General features: G+C 33.0%; 2 protein-coding genes and 1 pseudogene across 2 annotated transcripts; 2 read left to right on the forward strand and 1 right to left on the reverse strand.

The window, feature by feature from the left end:
- LOC107457902 (putative pentatricopeptide repeat-containing protein At1g09680) lies at positions 1 to 2,126 on the forward strand (the record flags this gene model as incomplete). The annotated part of the gene is made up of 1 exon (XM_016076088.3): positions 1 to 2,126. A coding segment is annotated over one exon (1,611 nt), but the record flags the coding sequence as incomplete, so codon positions are not given.
- Positions 2,127 to 6,177: 4,051 nt separating this feature from the next.
- LOC127741026 (uncharacterized) lies at positions 6,178 to 6,358 on the forward strand (annotated as a pseudogene).
- A 7,694-nt stretch (positions 6,359 to 14,052) lies between these two features.
- On the reverse strand, positions 14,053 to 16,002 carry LOC107457932 (aspartic proteinase PCS1). Its single transcript, XM_016076121.3, has one exon. The coding sequence runs from the start codon at positions 15,836 to 15,838 to the stop codon at positions 14,522 to 14,524; it is 1,317 nt and encodes a 438-aa protein (XP_015931607.1). The 5' UTR covers positions 15,839 to 16,002; the 3' UTR covers positions 14,053 to 14,521.
- Between the last annotated feature and the right edge of the window lie 25 nt (positions 16,003 to 16,027).

Consider the following 16,027-nt stretch of genomic DNA (forward strand, 5'->3'; position numbering starts at 1 on the left):
CACGTCATTGATCTCATCGCACTCAACCCTTTCTCCCTCCACCCACTCTCTCTCCTCTCCTTCTTCCACTTCCTGCCTTCCCACCACCCTCCCTTCCGCCACACCCTCCTCACTTATACTTCCATGGCACTTTCTCTCTCCTATCACCATCTTCTCCCTCAAGCTCACTCCCTCCTTTACCTCCTCGTTTCACGAAAGGGTACAAACTCTGCACCCCAAGTATTCTCTTCTGTGGTCCAAGCTATGAGGATTATCCCTGCACCCCATTACTCCAATCACATAAATGATAATGCCCATCTTGTGTTTGATGTTTTGGTATCTGCTTACGTTGATTCTGGGTTCGTTTATGACGCTGTAACGTGTTTGCGGTTGGTTAAGGAGAATGGTTTCGGGGTTCCGTTTCGTGCTTGTGGGTATCTTCTTGATAGAATGGTGAAGGTGGAACCGATTGGGTCTTGTTGGAAGCTTTTTTGGGAAGTTTTGGATTGTGGGTATCCCGCGAAAGTTTATAATTTTAATGTTTTGATGCATGGGTTTTGTAAAATTGGTGATGTTGGAAGTGCTAACAAGGTGTTTGATGAAATTCCAAAGAGGGGTTTGCGTCCCAGTGTTGTGAGTTTCAACACTTTGATTGGCGGGTACTGTAAGGTGGGGTGTGTGGAGGAGGGTTTTAGGTTGAAGGGTGTTATGGAAGAGGAAGGGATTTCTCCAGACGTGTTCACTTTCAGCACTTTGATCAATGGATTGTGTAAGGATAGTAGAGTTGATGATGCAGGGATTTTGTTTGCTGAAATGTGCAAGAAAGGGTTGGTCCCCAATGGTGTTACTTTTACCACTTTGATTGATGGGCAATGCAAATATGGGAAAATTGATCTGGCCTTGAAGAATTTTCAGGTAATGATCAATCAGGGCATTAGGCCGGACTTGATCACGTACAATGCGCTGATTAATGGCCTTTGCAGAATCCGCGATTTGAAGGAAGCTAAGAAGCTTGTGGATGAGATGAGCGAGAGAGATTTAAAACCCGACAAAATCACGTTCACAACGCTAATAGATGGATATTGCAAGGATGGGGACATGGAATCTGCATTGGAGATCAAGGAGAGAATGATTGAAGGCGGGATTGAACTTGATCAGGTAGCTTTTACCGCACTCATATCAGGGCTTTGCAGAGATGGAAGAGCTAATGATGCTGAGAAAATGTTGAGGGAGATGTTAAATGCTGGTTTCAAACCGGATGATCCGACATATGGTATGATCATTGATTGCTTTTGTAAGAAGGGTGATGTTAAGATGGGATTCAAGTTGCTGAAGGAGATGCAAAGTGATGAACATATACCAGGAGTTGTCACATATAATGTGTTATTGAATGGACTGTGCAAACAGGGTCAGATGAAAAATGCGGAAATGCTATTGGATGCAATGCGTAATTTAGGGGTGGTTCCTGATGACATTACATTTAACACTTTACTTGACGGTCACAGCAAGCACGGAAGCTCTGATGATTTTAACATATTCAGTTGTGAGAAAGGACTTGTCACAGATTATGCTTCTTATGCAGCACTTGTTAATGAATCAAGTAAAGCTTCAAAAGATAGGCTAAGGAGGTGATTGCTGCTAAAATTGGTTCTAGCTGAACTGCCATAATCGGTGGACTTGTCTTTCAATAAGCATTGACTGCATTGTGATCTAATCATGAATGTGGCGAATTGCATACTAAAACGAAGCAAGTGCCTATTCCCATACCAGCTATGGAGCAAACGAGATACATTTTGAAATTATTCAACCGACCGGATGGTTCAAGATGCATTTGAAACTATGTTGTTGGATAGTTCATGAATGTGTTAATGGATTGCTGCGCAAGATGCAACACGGCATAACAGATTTCCCAGAGTTCTGTCCGAAGCAATGCAATCCTGGAAAAACGGGAAGACTTCAAGCAATAGCAGGAAAAGGTGTTAGAGATTGGAAATTTGGAATTATAGTTGGGTGCTATTTGTAAATTTGTAATGTCATCTTTGGTAAGCACTTCTGCTTAATAAACAAACAAGCTCTATAGATCAATAAACCATACATGAACTCGAAAATTGAGAGAGTCTATAACTAGGCTTAATGAAAAGTTGTCATCAGGCCCTAATGAGTAAACTAATTGTGTCAATGATTTGCAAATGATGCTGATCTTTTATCATTCAAATTGTTTAATATTATTAATGAATTAACAATTAATAATTTGATTTCCGTTGTAGCCTTACGGTATCTCTCATTTGGGAAGGATAAGGATTAATTCGTTGCGTGTTCTTTATATATATCATTGAAACAATCGGTCATTGTCATCAGTGATTCTTTTTCCCGGACGCTAAACCCACAAGTAGGTCACCAAAACCAGACTAGTATTGTTACATTTGGGCTTAAGCTAGCACATTCTGCTCCTGTTTTTAAAGATTGTACTTTAATTAAGGATGAGAGAAAAAGTTAGACCAAAACAAGAAAAAAGATAAAATAATATTAAAAAAAAGGACATTTTAGATTTTAGAAAGCGATTTTAGTTTTACAATTTTTTTTTAAAAGTCACAAATAATTTATGTATTTGATCTATTTTCTATTAGAACATTTGAAAAAATTATTGAAAAAGTTCGATTACTAGACCTTTTCTCAATTTTTTTTTTTAATTTGTCATTTGAATTTAGAGTTGAAAAACCTCTTTCTTTTAAGCAAGTTTTAAAAAAATTACGTCGAAATTTGATCTTTAGAGGTTTTTTTTTTTTTGAATATGTCTCCTTATCTTTAATATAATTTGTCAACTGAGAACATCTTTAAAGGCTAAAATGTCTTTTTTTTTCCCTCAATTATTATTTTATCAAAATTTGAATTTTTTTAAAATAGAAATGACAATTTACTCAATATTAGTTTAACCTATTATTGTTGAATAGATGTAAGATTTTGACTTAGATAATATGAACACGTAAAAAAAGGCTAATTATAAATATTAAGTATAAATAAACTGAATTCAAATATGATTCATAATATAGCGTAGTAATTAATATCATTTGATTTCTATAGTCAAATCTACTTAACGAGAAAAAAAAAATTGTTGTTGTTGGACTTTTTCTAAATTATTTTCCAGCTTTTGTTTTTGGATCCCGACATTGTCCGTCATATTATTATATATGCAAAGTTGCAAACACTACTAATAAACATTCGGGAAAACAAAAGTAGAAAGACTACTAAGAATCTTGGTATTTGCCATCCGTATATAATATTGTGCATGGACAAAGAACAAGATGAGAGGAACATGCTGTTCAAGTTTCCACATTATATCGTAGCCATTCAGCTAAGTGCAAATGTAATGTAATGTAACGTTTGGACCCACTATTATATCATCTTGTGGATTTGCAAATACCAGGTGTCTTTCTTCCTGCTATTGCTTCACAAGTACGTCTTTACTTAACTCCTTTCATAACCTTTATTTTATTTTATTTTATTCTAGAATATGGAATTGGTGGTTCAGTGCAAAAAGTGAATATTTAGGATTATCTGTAAAAAAGATTGTATTCATATATAAAAACTAAAATTACGGCTAATTAATATTTACGTAAATGGAGTAATCTAAGCATTTCATATATAAGTGATCGGACACGAATCTAAATATTTTTTTGTCACGAAATTTTTTAAAAATTTAACAAAAATACTAATATGACAATTCAAAACTGATAGATGTGACAATGATATATCATGGTAATTCTAAATTAACGTTTCAGTAAATATTTTTGTGAAAAAAAAAACATATTTTAAAGAAACTTGTTTAATTAATACGGTAACAAATATTTTATAATTAAAAATAAATATGAAATTATGGTAAATAACTAAGTATCATATACTCTTATTAGTATATTGTACAAAAATATTTTCAGATATGTGAGATATATTTAATATGATATGGGAAGAATATGTGATACTTGTCGTAATAATCTCATATTTATTTTTAATAAAAATATTACTATATTAAAGTGGGTTCGAATATATTTTAAGGGTATTCTTTTATATATTTTTACATACAAAAAATTTCGCTGAACGATATAAACATGTTTTATGTTCTCAACATTTATATTTGGTTTCATTTTTATTCATAACATTTGATTTTAACTATATCCCAATCGTTTTAATACATTTCAAATATACTCTGCGACATAGAAAGTAATTGCAGATATATTACTAGGGGAGTGATACGAGAATAATGATTATTTTGAACAATATGAACAATCATTAATCAAGTATAAGTATATTATACTCTAATTTAATGCTACTCATTAAATTTATTCTTTTAATCCTATTAATTCACATTGTTCGTACATTGTTTAAGAATGTTATTAGTTACCTATACTTTTTCATGTGACTAATACGCCAATCTACAATTGACATGTATTATTACCACGTTAATTTTAGGTTGTCATTATGTGGACATTGGTATTCTGTTAATAGCTTTTAACTTTTAAGGTGTGTGTAAACGGGGAAAGGTGAAAAATCCAGGTACAGTCGACTTTACGTGAAGTTGATAATTGAGAATTGTTAAATAATTTGATTGATTTGACTAAATTTTTATTTAACGGCTCTCAATTATCAATAACAACTTTTAATTATCAACTTTATGTAAAGTCGATTGTACCTGAATTTTTACCATAATTTCTAAAAATTTTAAGATAAAAATATTATATTCTCATGGTTTAAAGTTTCAAAAATTATTTTTAAGTAGGTTTGATTTTAGAAAAATTAAAATATTATTATTTTAATTTTTACCTTTTNCAAGACAAAGTTACAGAAGATCACGGGGATTGCCATTGCTCCTATTAATTATGCATTTTCAATACATATATATATAGTCACCTTGGGTGTGTACAAACCACTTTTCATTATCCACTATTTGACACCATACTCTAGATTTTTTGAGAAAGAAGTGTATAGGTAGATAATAAAAATACTAAATAATGTGAATAAATAGATATATTATATGTTTAATTTAATAAGAATATAGATGATTATATTTATTATTTTTAATTGAATAATTATTTTTTATTTGATTTATTTATGTGCAGTTAATAATATTTGGATATTCAATTCACTAAGTGCGTAAATAGTTATCCTAATGTTAAAGTTTATGAAATAATTTAGAGTAAAACATTTTTTTATTTTATTGAGTCAATTTCAAAATTCATTGTTCATATTATTTATAAAAATATTATCTACTTATCAAAATAGCTTTGAGAAATGGGTTATATTAGGTAATTAATAATTTTTTTTAAACAATATGAACAACTATCAATAAAATAAAAATACATCATACTTTTAAATTATTTATCTAAATTTTAATATTAGAATAACCATCTACATATTTAATAAAATGAACATTCGATATATATATTACTCACATTGTTTAGTATTTTTATTATCTATCTATATTTTTTCTTCAGAAATAGGAGGAGTTTCAAGTTTTGTTTTATTTTTTTTCTTTTAAAATAAAATAGTTTCATAGGCATTACTATTTACCCAATATTTCGCTTCCGTTTTAACAGAAAAGAGAACTTGACACCTTCGTAAGCAAGATTTTTTATTTTTTAAAAAAGGCCATATACTTTGATTGAATCGAAAGTCATTTGTAGAAGACGAAGCCACAGCATTTGTAAAAAAGAAAAAAAAAAGATAGAGGTGTAAAGAGAAGGCAACACACACAACGTTAGAAAAAGAAAAAGAGGAAAATACTGATTAATTTTTTTAATGCGAAGAATATGTATTAATATAGGTAAATTCTAGCCTACCCTTCCTATAATAACATGTAATTTATTTTCTGTGACATGTCATCTTTTAATTGGTTGCTATGTTAACTATGGTTAAATTATTAGTAATTAAATTATAGCCCAAAGTGGGTGATTATGTAATTAAATACCTCTAAATTTAATTTCAATGCCATCCAGAAATCTCATATCATCATCACCATCACTATCATTATCATTATCATAATCATTTTCATATTCTTTTTCGTCTTCCTCTTCTACACTATCATCATAAAAAGTCATCATAATCGATTTTACGTTCTTAAATTTTAAGATTTTCTCTCACCTGGGCTAGGTTCACAAAACAAAAGCAGTTTTTATAACTAAACACAAAGAACACGAAACACAGAACACGACCTTACTTGAACTGGATCTGTTCTATAGGCTCGTACATCTGTATCCTTGAGTTCTAAGAAGACAGAAACCAAAGTCTGGCGGATGAACTATGACCGTGAGGTCAGAGTGTGAAGGGTGGAGGATCGTTCGCGCTACAACTTTGTGGTCGAGATGGTCTCACGGTGTTCTGATAGACTCAAATTTTTTTTCCCTAGCCATTTAATTAGTTATTTTCTCTAAATACTTATTTCCTGGTTCATCAAAATATGGAATACCCAATGAGTTGATTTTTTTCTTTCAATTTCAGAGAGAAATGGGATCGGGGTAAATTGAATTTTTACACAATAATAAAAATATAACTTTATTTTTTAATGTTTATAGAAATTATATATTTATCCCTCTTATAAAAATATTTAATTACAAAATTACCCTACTTTAATTAACATATTAACTCTTATTGAGTTAAATTAATTCAAACTAAAACTAAGCATCCAATTCAAGTATGTCACATTACGAGGGGTAATTTACACGTTGAAATAGAGGGGGTTGGATAGAACTCACCATAGATAAATTCTAACCTACCCTTCCTATAATATATTTAAAAATAAAAAGAATAAAACATTATAAAGGACACGTTTTTTTAAATCATGTGAAGGATGTGATTGTGAGGGATTATGTGGAAGCAGTTAGTGTGTTTGGCGGTCCTTGAAGTTGAAGAAGCTGAGGTGTCCCTTCATTTTGTGGACCCCACTTCATTTCATTCCCTTCATTCGTAGAATCTTTTGCCACGATTGCATTCACAACCGCCGCTGCTGACTTTCCTTCCTTCTTGTTCCTAGTCTACACAGCATTTCTCTTTTTTTTATATATTTTTTATTTAATTAAAATTAATTTTTCTTCTAAGTGAAAAAGAAAAAGAATGAAACATATATATTGGATGAATAGAGGCAGAGTTTGGGAGTAAAAATGAGGACAGATTCCCATACACATGCAATATGTAAAGAAAAAGAAGAGAGGGGGGTTGTATTTGTATTCTTCTTAATTTTTTTTACTTTTTCTATAATAATTAATAAAGAATAAGATATAAAATATTCTAACTGAACATAATCCTTGCCGACTAAATTTTGTCCTTATGCATGAGGATTATCTGAAATTAAATTATTTTTTTGTCTTTTTTTTTTGGTCAAGAATTAATTTTTTGTCTAAACGTGAGGTTTAAATTTTTTTTTTGCCACCGTTTAATTTTTGGTACTAAAGTATTATTGTCTGAGTTTTTTTTTTAAGAAAGTAGAAAGCAGAATTTATAAAAAACTTTAATATTTAAGTTAATAAAAATTTTAATAAATTTTTAGTAGATTAAATTTTGAATATATATAAAAATATAAGTGTATTTATAGTATAATTAATAATTATTTTTTAAAATAACTTTATTTCTGATATCCGATTTTTATAAAATTGGATAAATATAAATTGAGTTGTTGAGTCTCTTTATTACTAAATTTTATTCATTTTAAACATGATCAACTTTCTTAAACCAGAATATAAATAATATCAAAACAAATGTAGTCTAAAGAGTATATACATGTACTTTGACAAGATATCTTTTGCTTGCTTGCTAAACACTTTGTTGGTGTAAACTGATGAATTCATAGCTGAATTTATAGAAAATATTTAAAAAAAAGATATTTATGATGAAAACTAGTTGTAGTTCAATAGATTTTAGATATTGATGATTTAAAATAAGGTAAGAAAAAGTGAAAAACTGTAGGTGGCCAACAATTTTGCATTTGATTTTATCTTATATTTAAATTAATACTAACTGTTCATATTCTGATCCAATATTAAGGTTCAAGTCTAAACAAGGCTCAATTCAATGATTGACCCTCATTTGACACATACTTTTTTTTTAAGAAGTCGGATCTAATCTCGACCTGTCTTAAGGAAATCGGGAGTAAAGATTAGCTGGCAGTCAACACCCATTCAAATAAGTAACTACTCCTAAAATCTTTCAATCCACTTCCAGGAGTCATATCTCAACTTTTCTAAGATAAAGGGACAGTTATCTTCCTTAAAAGGTGAAACTACTCCAACGGTAATTATTGGTTCACCACTATAAATACACCGACATCCCTCAGGTATCTCTAAGTTCTAATATTCTCTAAACCTACTTACCTCTTTGCTAACTTAGACATCGGAGTGTCTTTGCATATACCACTCCCATTCCTTCGTACACACAGGTCGGACGGTAACTCCCTAACGTGAACCAAGTCAAAGGCCTCCTGCTTCAGACGATTGGATCAATCTTATCAGTCCAACCCATTAATCTCCGATTACCCATCACAACACTAACTAATTTTTCCTTTTTTATATACTAAAAATGTTGGTCTCCTATTATTATCCAATAAGATATCTATCCAATATTCATTACTTTATAAATAAATTTATTTAATCTTAATTTTTCAATATATGATTTTTATTAAAAAAATTTATATAATTTGAAGTAGAATTTTCATGTTTTAGTTATAAACTATTTATTTAGTCTATATCTCTCTGTTACTATTAATCGCTTTATTTTTTCATAAAGTGAAGCAATTAACAATTCTTTTTAAATATATTAAAGAACTATTAGAGTGATACTATTTATAACTTATAAGATATCATCATAAAGAACAAATTAAAAGTTCATTATTTTTCATCTTATTACCATCTTATAAATGAGAATCTTATCCTTTTTTTATTTAGAGGACGTTGTGGTGAAGTAAGCTTAGTTAGAAAGTCTAATCTACTAAAGCTAGGTGAACTAATAATTAATCATATGAGTCATATTCAATAGACTATAGAGACCTCAACTCAACTTTTCTTTTCTACTTGCTTCGGTAACTGCCCCGATAAAGATATATACTTCTTCATAAATTCCGGTTCGTGTACAATAATGAATAGTTTCCTCCTTTGCTCGTGGCCACAATGATGCAATGCATCTAATTAAAATCTTATATATAGAATGATTTTTCTGGTTGTAATTTTTTCAAATTCGTGATGGAAAATTCTCCCTTTTCCTTTTATTTGTTTTGAACTAGTTTCTTCTGAATATATAGGCTTATTCAATTGATGCAAAGATTGAAATCTTTCAACATGAATTGTTAATAAATAATTATTAAGTTGAATTAGTCAATTTCAACTTCTATCCATCTCATGATTAATTTTAAGCCTATCCATTGCAAAGGAAAAGTGTATATATAAGGTGAATATTTTAATAAAAATTTTATAATTATTTTTATATGAAAATATTTCATTTTATTTATTGGATCACTACAAGAAAAACACCCATTCAGGTACATTTGAAAGATGTAGCCAAAAGTAAAAAAAAAATGATGCCTTAGGCTACGGCTACACTTTTTGGGCTACGGCTACGCTTTTTGGGGTGATTCCTATTCAGCCGTTGCCTATTCTCAAAAGCTACGCTTTTCTGCACCAAGGGCTACGCTTTTGACGTTTAGGAATAGGCTACGCTTTTCAAGTGATGCTGTCCAGGACCAAAAGCTACGCTTTTCAGCTTTCATTCTTCCAGAATAGACTACGCTTTTTAACGCTACTGCATTACTTATAAAGCGTAGCCTTAGGTCCCTCTTTTTTTATGTATACTATAGCTACTGTATATAAGTGTAGCCTTAGGTCTTGGTTTTTTTTTGTATACTATAACTACTGTATATAAGTGTAGCCTTAGGTCTTATTTTTTTTCTCTATATATATATATATATATAATTATCTAATAATTATCAATACAACATAATAATTAATATGATTACATGTATAATAATTCTGCATTTTTATTTAAATGAGTTGAATATTATAAAATAAAAATAAATATATAATTATACTAAATAATTTCTTTAAATAATATCAAAATAACCATAATATCACTTAAAATTTACTACTAATAATATCAAAGCTGACACTTCTATTTCAGACTGTGAAAGTAGAGAACTTAAAATGAATATACAAATATACAAGCGAAACAAATTTGCAGCACGTGACAAGTATTTACAATTTCTTTTGAATTCCGGAGACAAGTCATCACAGTTTGAAGACCAGCATCACCAAATGTATCTGCACTACTACTTCCAAATGATATACTAGCAGCATTGCGCTCCTTCTTTGCCTTCCGAATATGCAAAGCTTCAAGATGGCTATGAAGTATTTTATTCTGAAGGAGGTTGATGACATCAATCACACAAGTAATTTGAAAGAAACCAATGCAATAAAATATAAATAATAAAAACAGTTCACACTATGTGGGCTTGCCACAAAGAAGAAACAGTGTTACTACCGCTATCAAATACAGTTTATGGACATTCTGTTTAAAATTGCATTACAATGTGACCCATTATTTCTTTTATATTTTGAGTTGAAGATAAAGAGAAAATACAGAGTTAGGAAGAAGAGGTCATTCAATCACTGACAGTGGCACAGACTGCACATTGATAGTGATTAACTAGACTTGCTAACTGTAACTGATCTTAGGTGCAAACTGCAACCAACACTCACCAAAGATACCAAATAAATTAACAGTCTTGTAAATAATGAATTCCTCATATACACATTAATGGACCACAATTTTTTAATGTGTTGGGTAGACAACAGTTTAATACTAGACAATAAGAGCAAGTTAGGACACAATAATTCAACAAGAACACTGAAGGATAACTGAATAAGGCATCAGTGAAACTAAACGGGTGAAAAGAAAACCTGCTCATTTATTTCATCATATTTCTTCTCAGCGTCATTTCTTGCCTTCTCAAGCAATTTCTTCTACTCTTCCCACTTAGCCTTCAGTTGACTCTGCAAAACACAAATATGCAAACAGGGTGAATTATCGGTACATCTATCCAGAAAATCAAACAAGCCAAAATTCCAGTAAATGGGAAAGAATATATAAAGTAAGTAGACAAAGTGTAAAACAAACTGACAAATGCAACAGTAAACCACGTGGCTTAGGAAATCCCAGTGCAAGAAGAAATGAAAAATCCAACTGAACTAGCACTATCAAAGAATCACTAGACACACTGCAAGTTTCACACTGCTAGTATAGCATGAACAAAAACAGCATCCACTTCACCCTGTTATCATAGTTACACATTTACACAATCAAGCCCATAATATCCAAATAACCAATCACATGAAAAAGAAGTTAGCTCTTTTGGAGAAGAAACTCAAACCCACGGAACAAAATTGAAACCAGTTAACTAATAATAATATAGGATGAAACTAAAGACCAAAAAGAAATAGAAAGCAAACAAAACTTAACTAAATATGAAGCAGAATTTTGTGCAGAAGATGAAGCCTACTAGTTCTTCTGGGAATTTGTGCAGCTTCCTCTGAATTCATGTTTCCTCTGATAAAATCAACAATGGAATCATCAATTTGGAATCAAAAGTGATCATAAGCACGAGTGACCAGAAGCACTAATAATATGCCTTATAATAAAAAATAATATGCATAATAAGTGGAAGCAGGAAATGAATGCTTAATTTACAAAAAGTTGAAGAAACTGGAATCAAAGAACTCAGCAAATCAGAAATCTATGGGAATCTGCAGACTGTGTTTATAGAAATGGATAGCACTCAAGATATAAGCATAAGCCTTCAAACCTTGTCCCAATTACTACATAAACAAAAACCAGATTACAATTTTTTAAAAACTATAAACAGATTAACTTCCAAAGTTGTTAATCACATGTCACCTTATCAATTACTACATAATTTTGATTTCAAGGCATGTTTTGTTTGATGAAACTAAATTTCCTTATCATGAATTATTCAAAGCAGATTCTCCATCTCCAACTTACAATCAATTTCCTCATACTGTTTTAACTTTTCCTAATTTTACTACTATATCATCTCATAATACAAGTCAAAATTCTACACCTACTGCTACCTCAACAAATGAGATAAGGGATATTAGAAGAGCAGAGAATTTCAAAAAATAGTGAAGCATCAACTCAAGTGAGAAGCATTACTAACAAAATGAGTATTTATAGCATGAAGACAGAAATATATTACAATTAAGAGAATAGATGAGACTTGGAATCATTGAAGATGTGAAATAATTGAGTACAAGGTTTATATGTTAGTATGAAACAATGATTACTTATACAACTATGAAGCTAAAAACGAACTTAACAAGCAAGATGCAAAATCAGAAAGCAAATTCTAATGAAGCAAGCGACATAAACTCAAAAAATTAGAAAGAGAATACCACAGCAAAATAACTTTAACTCCTATCATGTACTATTCATACAGTAAAATAAAAATGTTCACTCAAACAGAATTCAGAGTAGATTCATAAGATAATACGCATTCAGAAGCTAAAACCTATAACCTTAAAAATTAGAAACAATACGCATTCAGAAGCTAAAACCCCCAAATTAAAAATCATAAAATCAGAACCCTAAACCGCAGGACACCTTCTCACAAAACCAAAGTCAATTCATCACAAATTGAATAAAGAACAAAATTAGAATTCAACACTAATAATAACAAGTAATGATCAAATGCGATTCTGCACGGGAAAGCTTCTAACACAGATAGCACGGCAGAAATTGAACCAGACATAGAAAACCCCTAATTAAATATGAAATTGTGATATAGAATCCTAATTAAATTTAACCCTAATTTCAGAGTATAGAACAAATTTTCTTCAAGTGGCAATTTTACTATGGTGGTACAGGGTGATCAGCAGAGCATATAAAAGTGCCGTTAAACATCTCACCTTACCTTATCATGTGAAAGAAGTTCAAATAAAGGACCAAAATAGCGCTCACAGAGATCTTCCATTACCTGCACAGTAAGATGGACTTCAAGTGTCAACTAATTAAACAGCCTTCCCTACAGAAATTGGACCTGAGTGGCTAACCTAACACTGGGGGCCTTCTTCAAAAGGAATATTGAGCCCAGCTGCATCAACTTGAGCCGTGTGTTTTGTTCTTGACAATGGGGATTAGGAACCCTAATTGCCTAAATCAGAAAAAAAAAACTAAAAGCCTACCTATTGTGATGAGGGAAAGCGAATCGAGCAGGGATGGATGGAGCAAAGGCGGCACAAGTAGCAAAGGAGATGCGGAGCACAAGAAAGCAGCGGCGAGCAAAGAAGCAGAAGAGCACAGCGAGGCGGTGGTGCGACGTAGGAGAGCTGCGGCGTCGTTGCGTCGTAAGAGAGCCGCGTGGTGGTGTGGTGTAGTAGAGCCGTGTGAGGATGTGGTGTAAGGAGAAGAGGAAGCTTTGGACGAGGTTGAGGAAGAGAGCAAAGAACTCTCTCAGCTCTTAGCTTTCTGCGAAAGGAGAAGGAGTGCGCGGGTGTTAAAATGGAAAAAAAGTTCCCAAGTGTTATAGCGTGCACATATTAGGAAACGCTAATAAAGCGCACCCAAAGCCTAAGGATTTGACCACTCTTGAAAAGCGTCCTCTTTGATACGAAAAGTGAACGTATAGATATTCACTTACGGCTACGCTTTATAAGTGATTTCTATAATACCTAAGGCTACACTTTTTAAATGATGCCACAATTGTGTATCCTTTTCTCTTATAAAAAGGCAACACAGAGAAAAGCGTAGCCTATTCATAGAATAGGCTACGCTTTTCAAATGTAGCTTAAAAAAAGTGTGGCTGAATGGGTATTTTTCTTGTAGTGGATGATAAATTATAATAGTTAATCTTTATATATTTTAAAAATATTATTTTTATTTAAAATATGATAAAGTTAGAATAATTGCCGATAATATACACATATGTTAAAAGTGCAATATATATATGATGGTAGGATAAGTGGATAACACTTGCTAATAGTAATATACAAGACAAGATTACAAGGCACAAGAAGGACATTGGTTTACATGTTATTTTCAAAGAAGTATTATATTATTATTATTATAATGTCACACATATTATTATATTATTGATATTGATATACCCTCCTATTTCTGATATATACATCATGTCATGAGTCTCACTCATAGATTATAGTGGTAATAATGTACACTATTTTATTATTGAGCTTTGACGCATCGTCTTTGCAAAGGCCTAAGAGCAAGGGAAGTGAAGACCCACAGCATAGCGTCGGTCCAAAACGATTGACGTTTACTTGTACAATATCCAATCCAAGCACACAAACAGTTAACACCCACATTTCTTTTTCCTTCGACCTTCCTCAGCCGTACGATTTACAACCACCATGATCATCACGATCACACGTGTATGTTTCCTCTGTACAGTAACAGCCGAAAAAACACGACACCTATGTGTCCTATGTCCCAACGAATATAGTTAGTTACATAATTACATGCACCATTGCCCACTGTATCTCCATCACTTGGGTAATCTTGCACAATCTGCTTCACCGAAACCAAGTCTATGATTTGCAAGATCAAATTCTACCCATTGATTTTGTTGATGGATATTTCCTATTATGTTACTTGCCGCACCCAATCTCTCGGACCTCCCAATCCCCAAACAGTGGACCCCACCGCCCACGTCAGCAAGAACCCTTTCTTTGGGTATGACAATCTCCACTCCCTTCTCGAACTCAAATGCCATGTCCCCTATCAACCGTCCAATCTCAACGGCGTTTCCATCGAAACACATGTCCGCAGCATTGCCGTACACGTACCCCTTCTTGATTCTGGGACCCACTAGCCTCACCACTTCCTCACGCACCCTATTGTAAGCCGCGTCCACTAGATAAGTTAACTCGGATCCCGAGTCAACCATGGTTTGACCCGACCCTCCAGCGTCGGGCTTGAAAACCGAAGGAGGAATGTTCAGCTTTGTGGCCCCAATTCGAATACCTTGCATTGGAACAGTGAAAGCCAAGGGGTCCAGGTTCGGCATGGTTTGACTTTGAGGAAAAGTCAACATGTCTACATAACGAAAGCGTGAAGAATCCGGGTTGTCCCCAAGGTAAAACGACCCGGTCACAGAACTGGAACGGTCCTGGCGGGTCGGGACGCAGTAACTAAATTTGGTTACTTGGGCCTGGGAAGGGAACGACAAGCGTCCGCGATTCATTCCCAAAATGCCCCAGGGGTCTTTGGAGTCCTGAGCACAACCGAGAATTAAAGGAGGGGTAGATTGGGAATTTGAGAGGGCGAGTTTTTCTCGGACGAGTTTGCCCTCGGCGTAGGTGCCGTCTGCGTAGAAGTAGGAGTAGTGACAGATGCGATTCTGGTCGCAGCTAGTGGGGAGGGTAAAATCGGGAACTGGCGGCTTGCAGGCTGGGTGGGTGCAAGGTAGAAGAGAAAAAGAAGAAGAGAGAGAAGGATCAAACGACGTGGTAGGAGGACGTGGCGATGTTGTTTTGCTATTGGTCCTCTGTTTTGGGTTACACTGAATCCAAGAAAGCTGGCTTCCAGTGTCTAAAACCATTTGTTGAATTTGCGGTGGTGTTCCTATTGGAAGGGACACCACAAGCGCCATGGAATACTTGAAAGATGATTTGACGTTGTAGGAAGAGAGGATCCTGAGTCTTTGGTTCTTGTTGATGGAATTAGATACATGTTTGACGAGAGGTGTCTCTGTTAGTGTAAGAGGAAAAGAAAGAGAGTGGTTGTTGTTGAGTATGAAGGAGGATGAGAAAGGGAACGAGAAGAACAAGAGGAAGATAAGCATGCAGAGTGGCGGTGCCATTGTTTTGAGTTTGAAAAAGAGAGATAGAGAGAGTGAGTGGCAAGGGAAGGGTGTGGTTTAGGGGTTCTATTTATATAGCGAAAATCCGAACAAGAATTGGGAAATAGTAGTTAGGAAATAGAAAATTACTATTCTGAATTTCTGAGTGAGTGGTAAAGGAAGGGTGTGGTTTAGGGGTTCTAGTTATAT

The sequence above is a fragment of the Arachis duranensis genome, chromosome 7 (genome assembly GCF_000817695.3).
Source record: "Arachis duranensis cultivar V14167 chromosome 7, aradu.V14167.gnm2.J7QH, whole genome shotgun sequence".
Lineage (NCBI taxonomy): Eukaryota > Viridiplantae > Streptophyta > Magnoliopsida > Fabales > Fabaceae > Arachis > Arachis duranensis.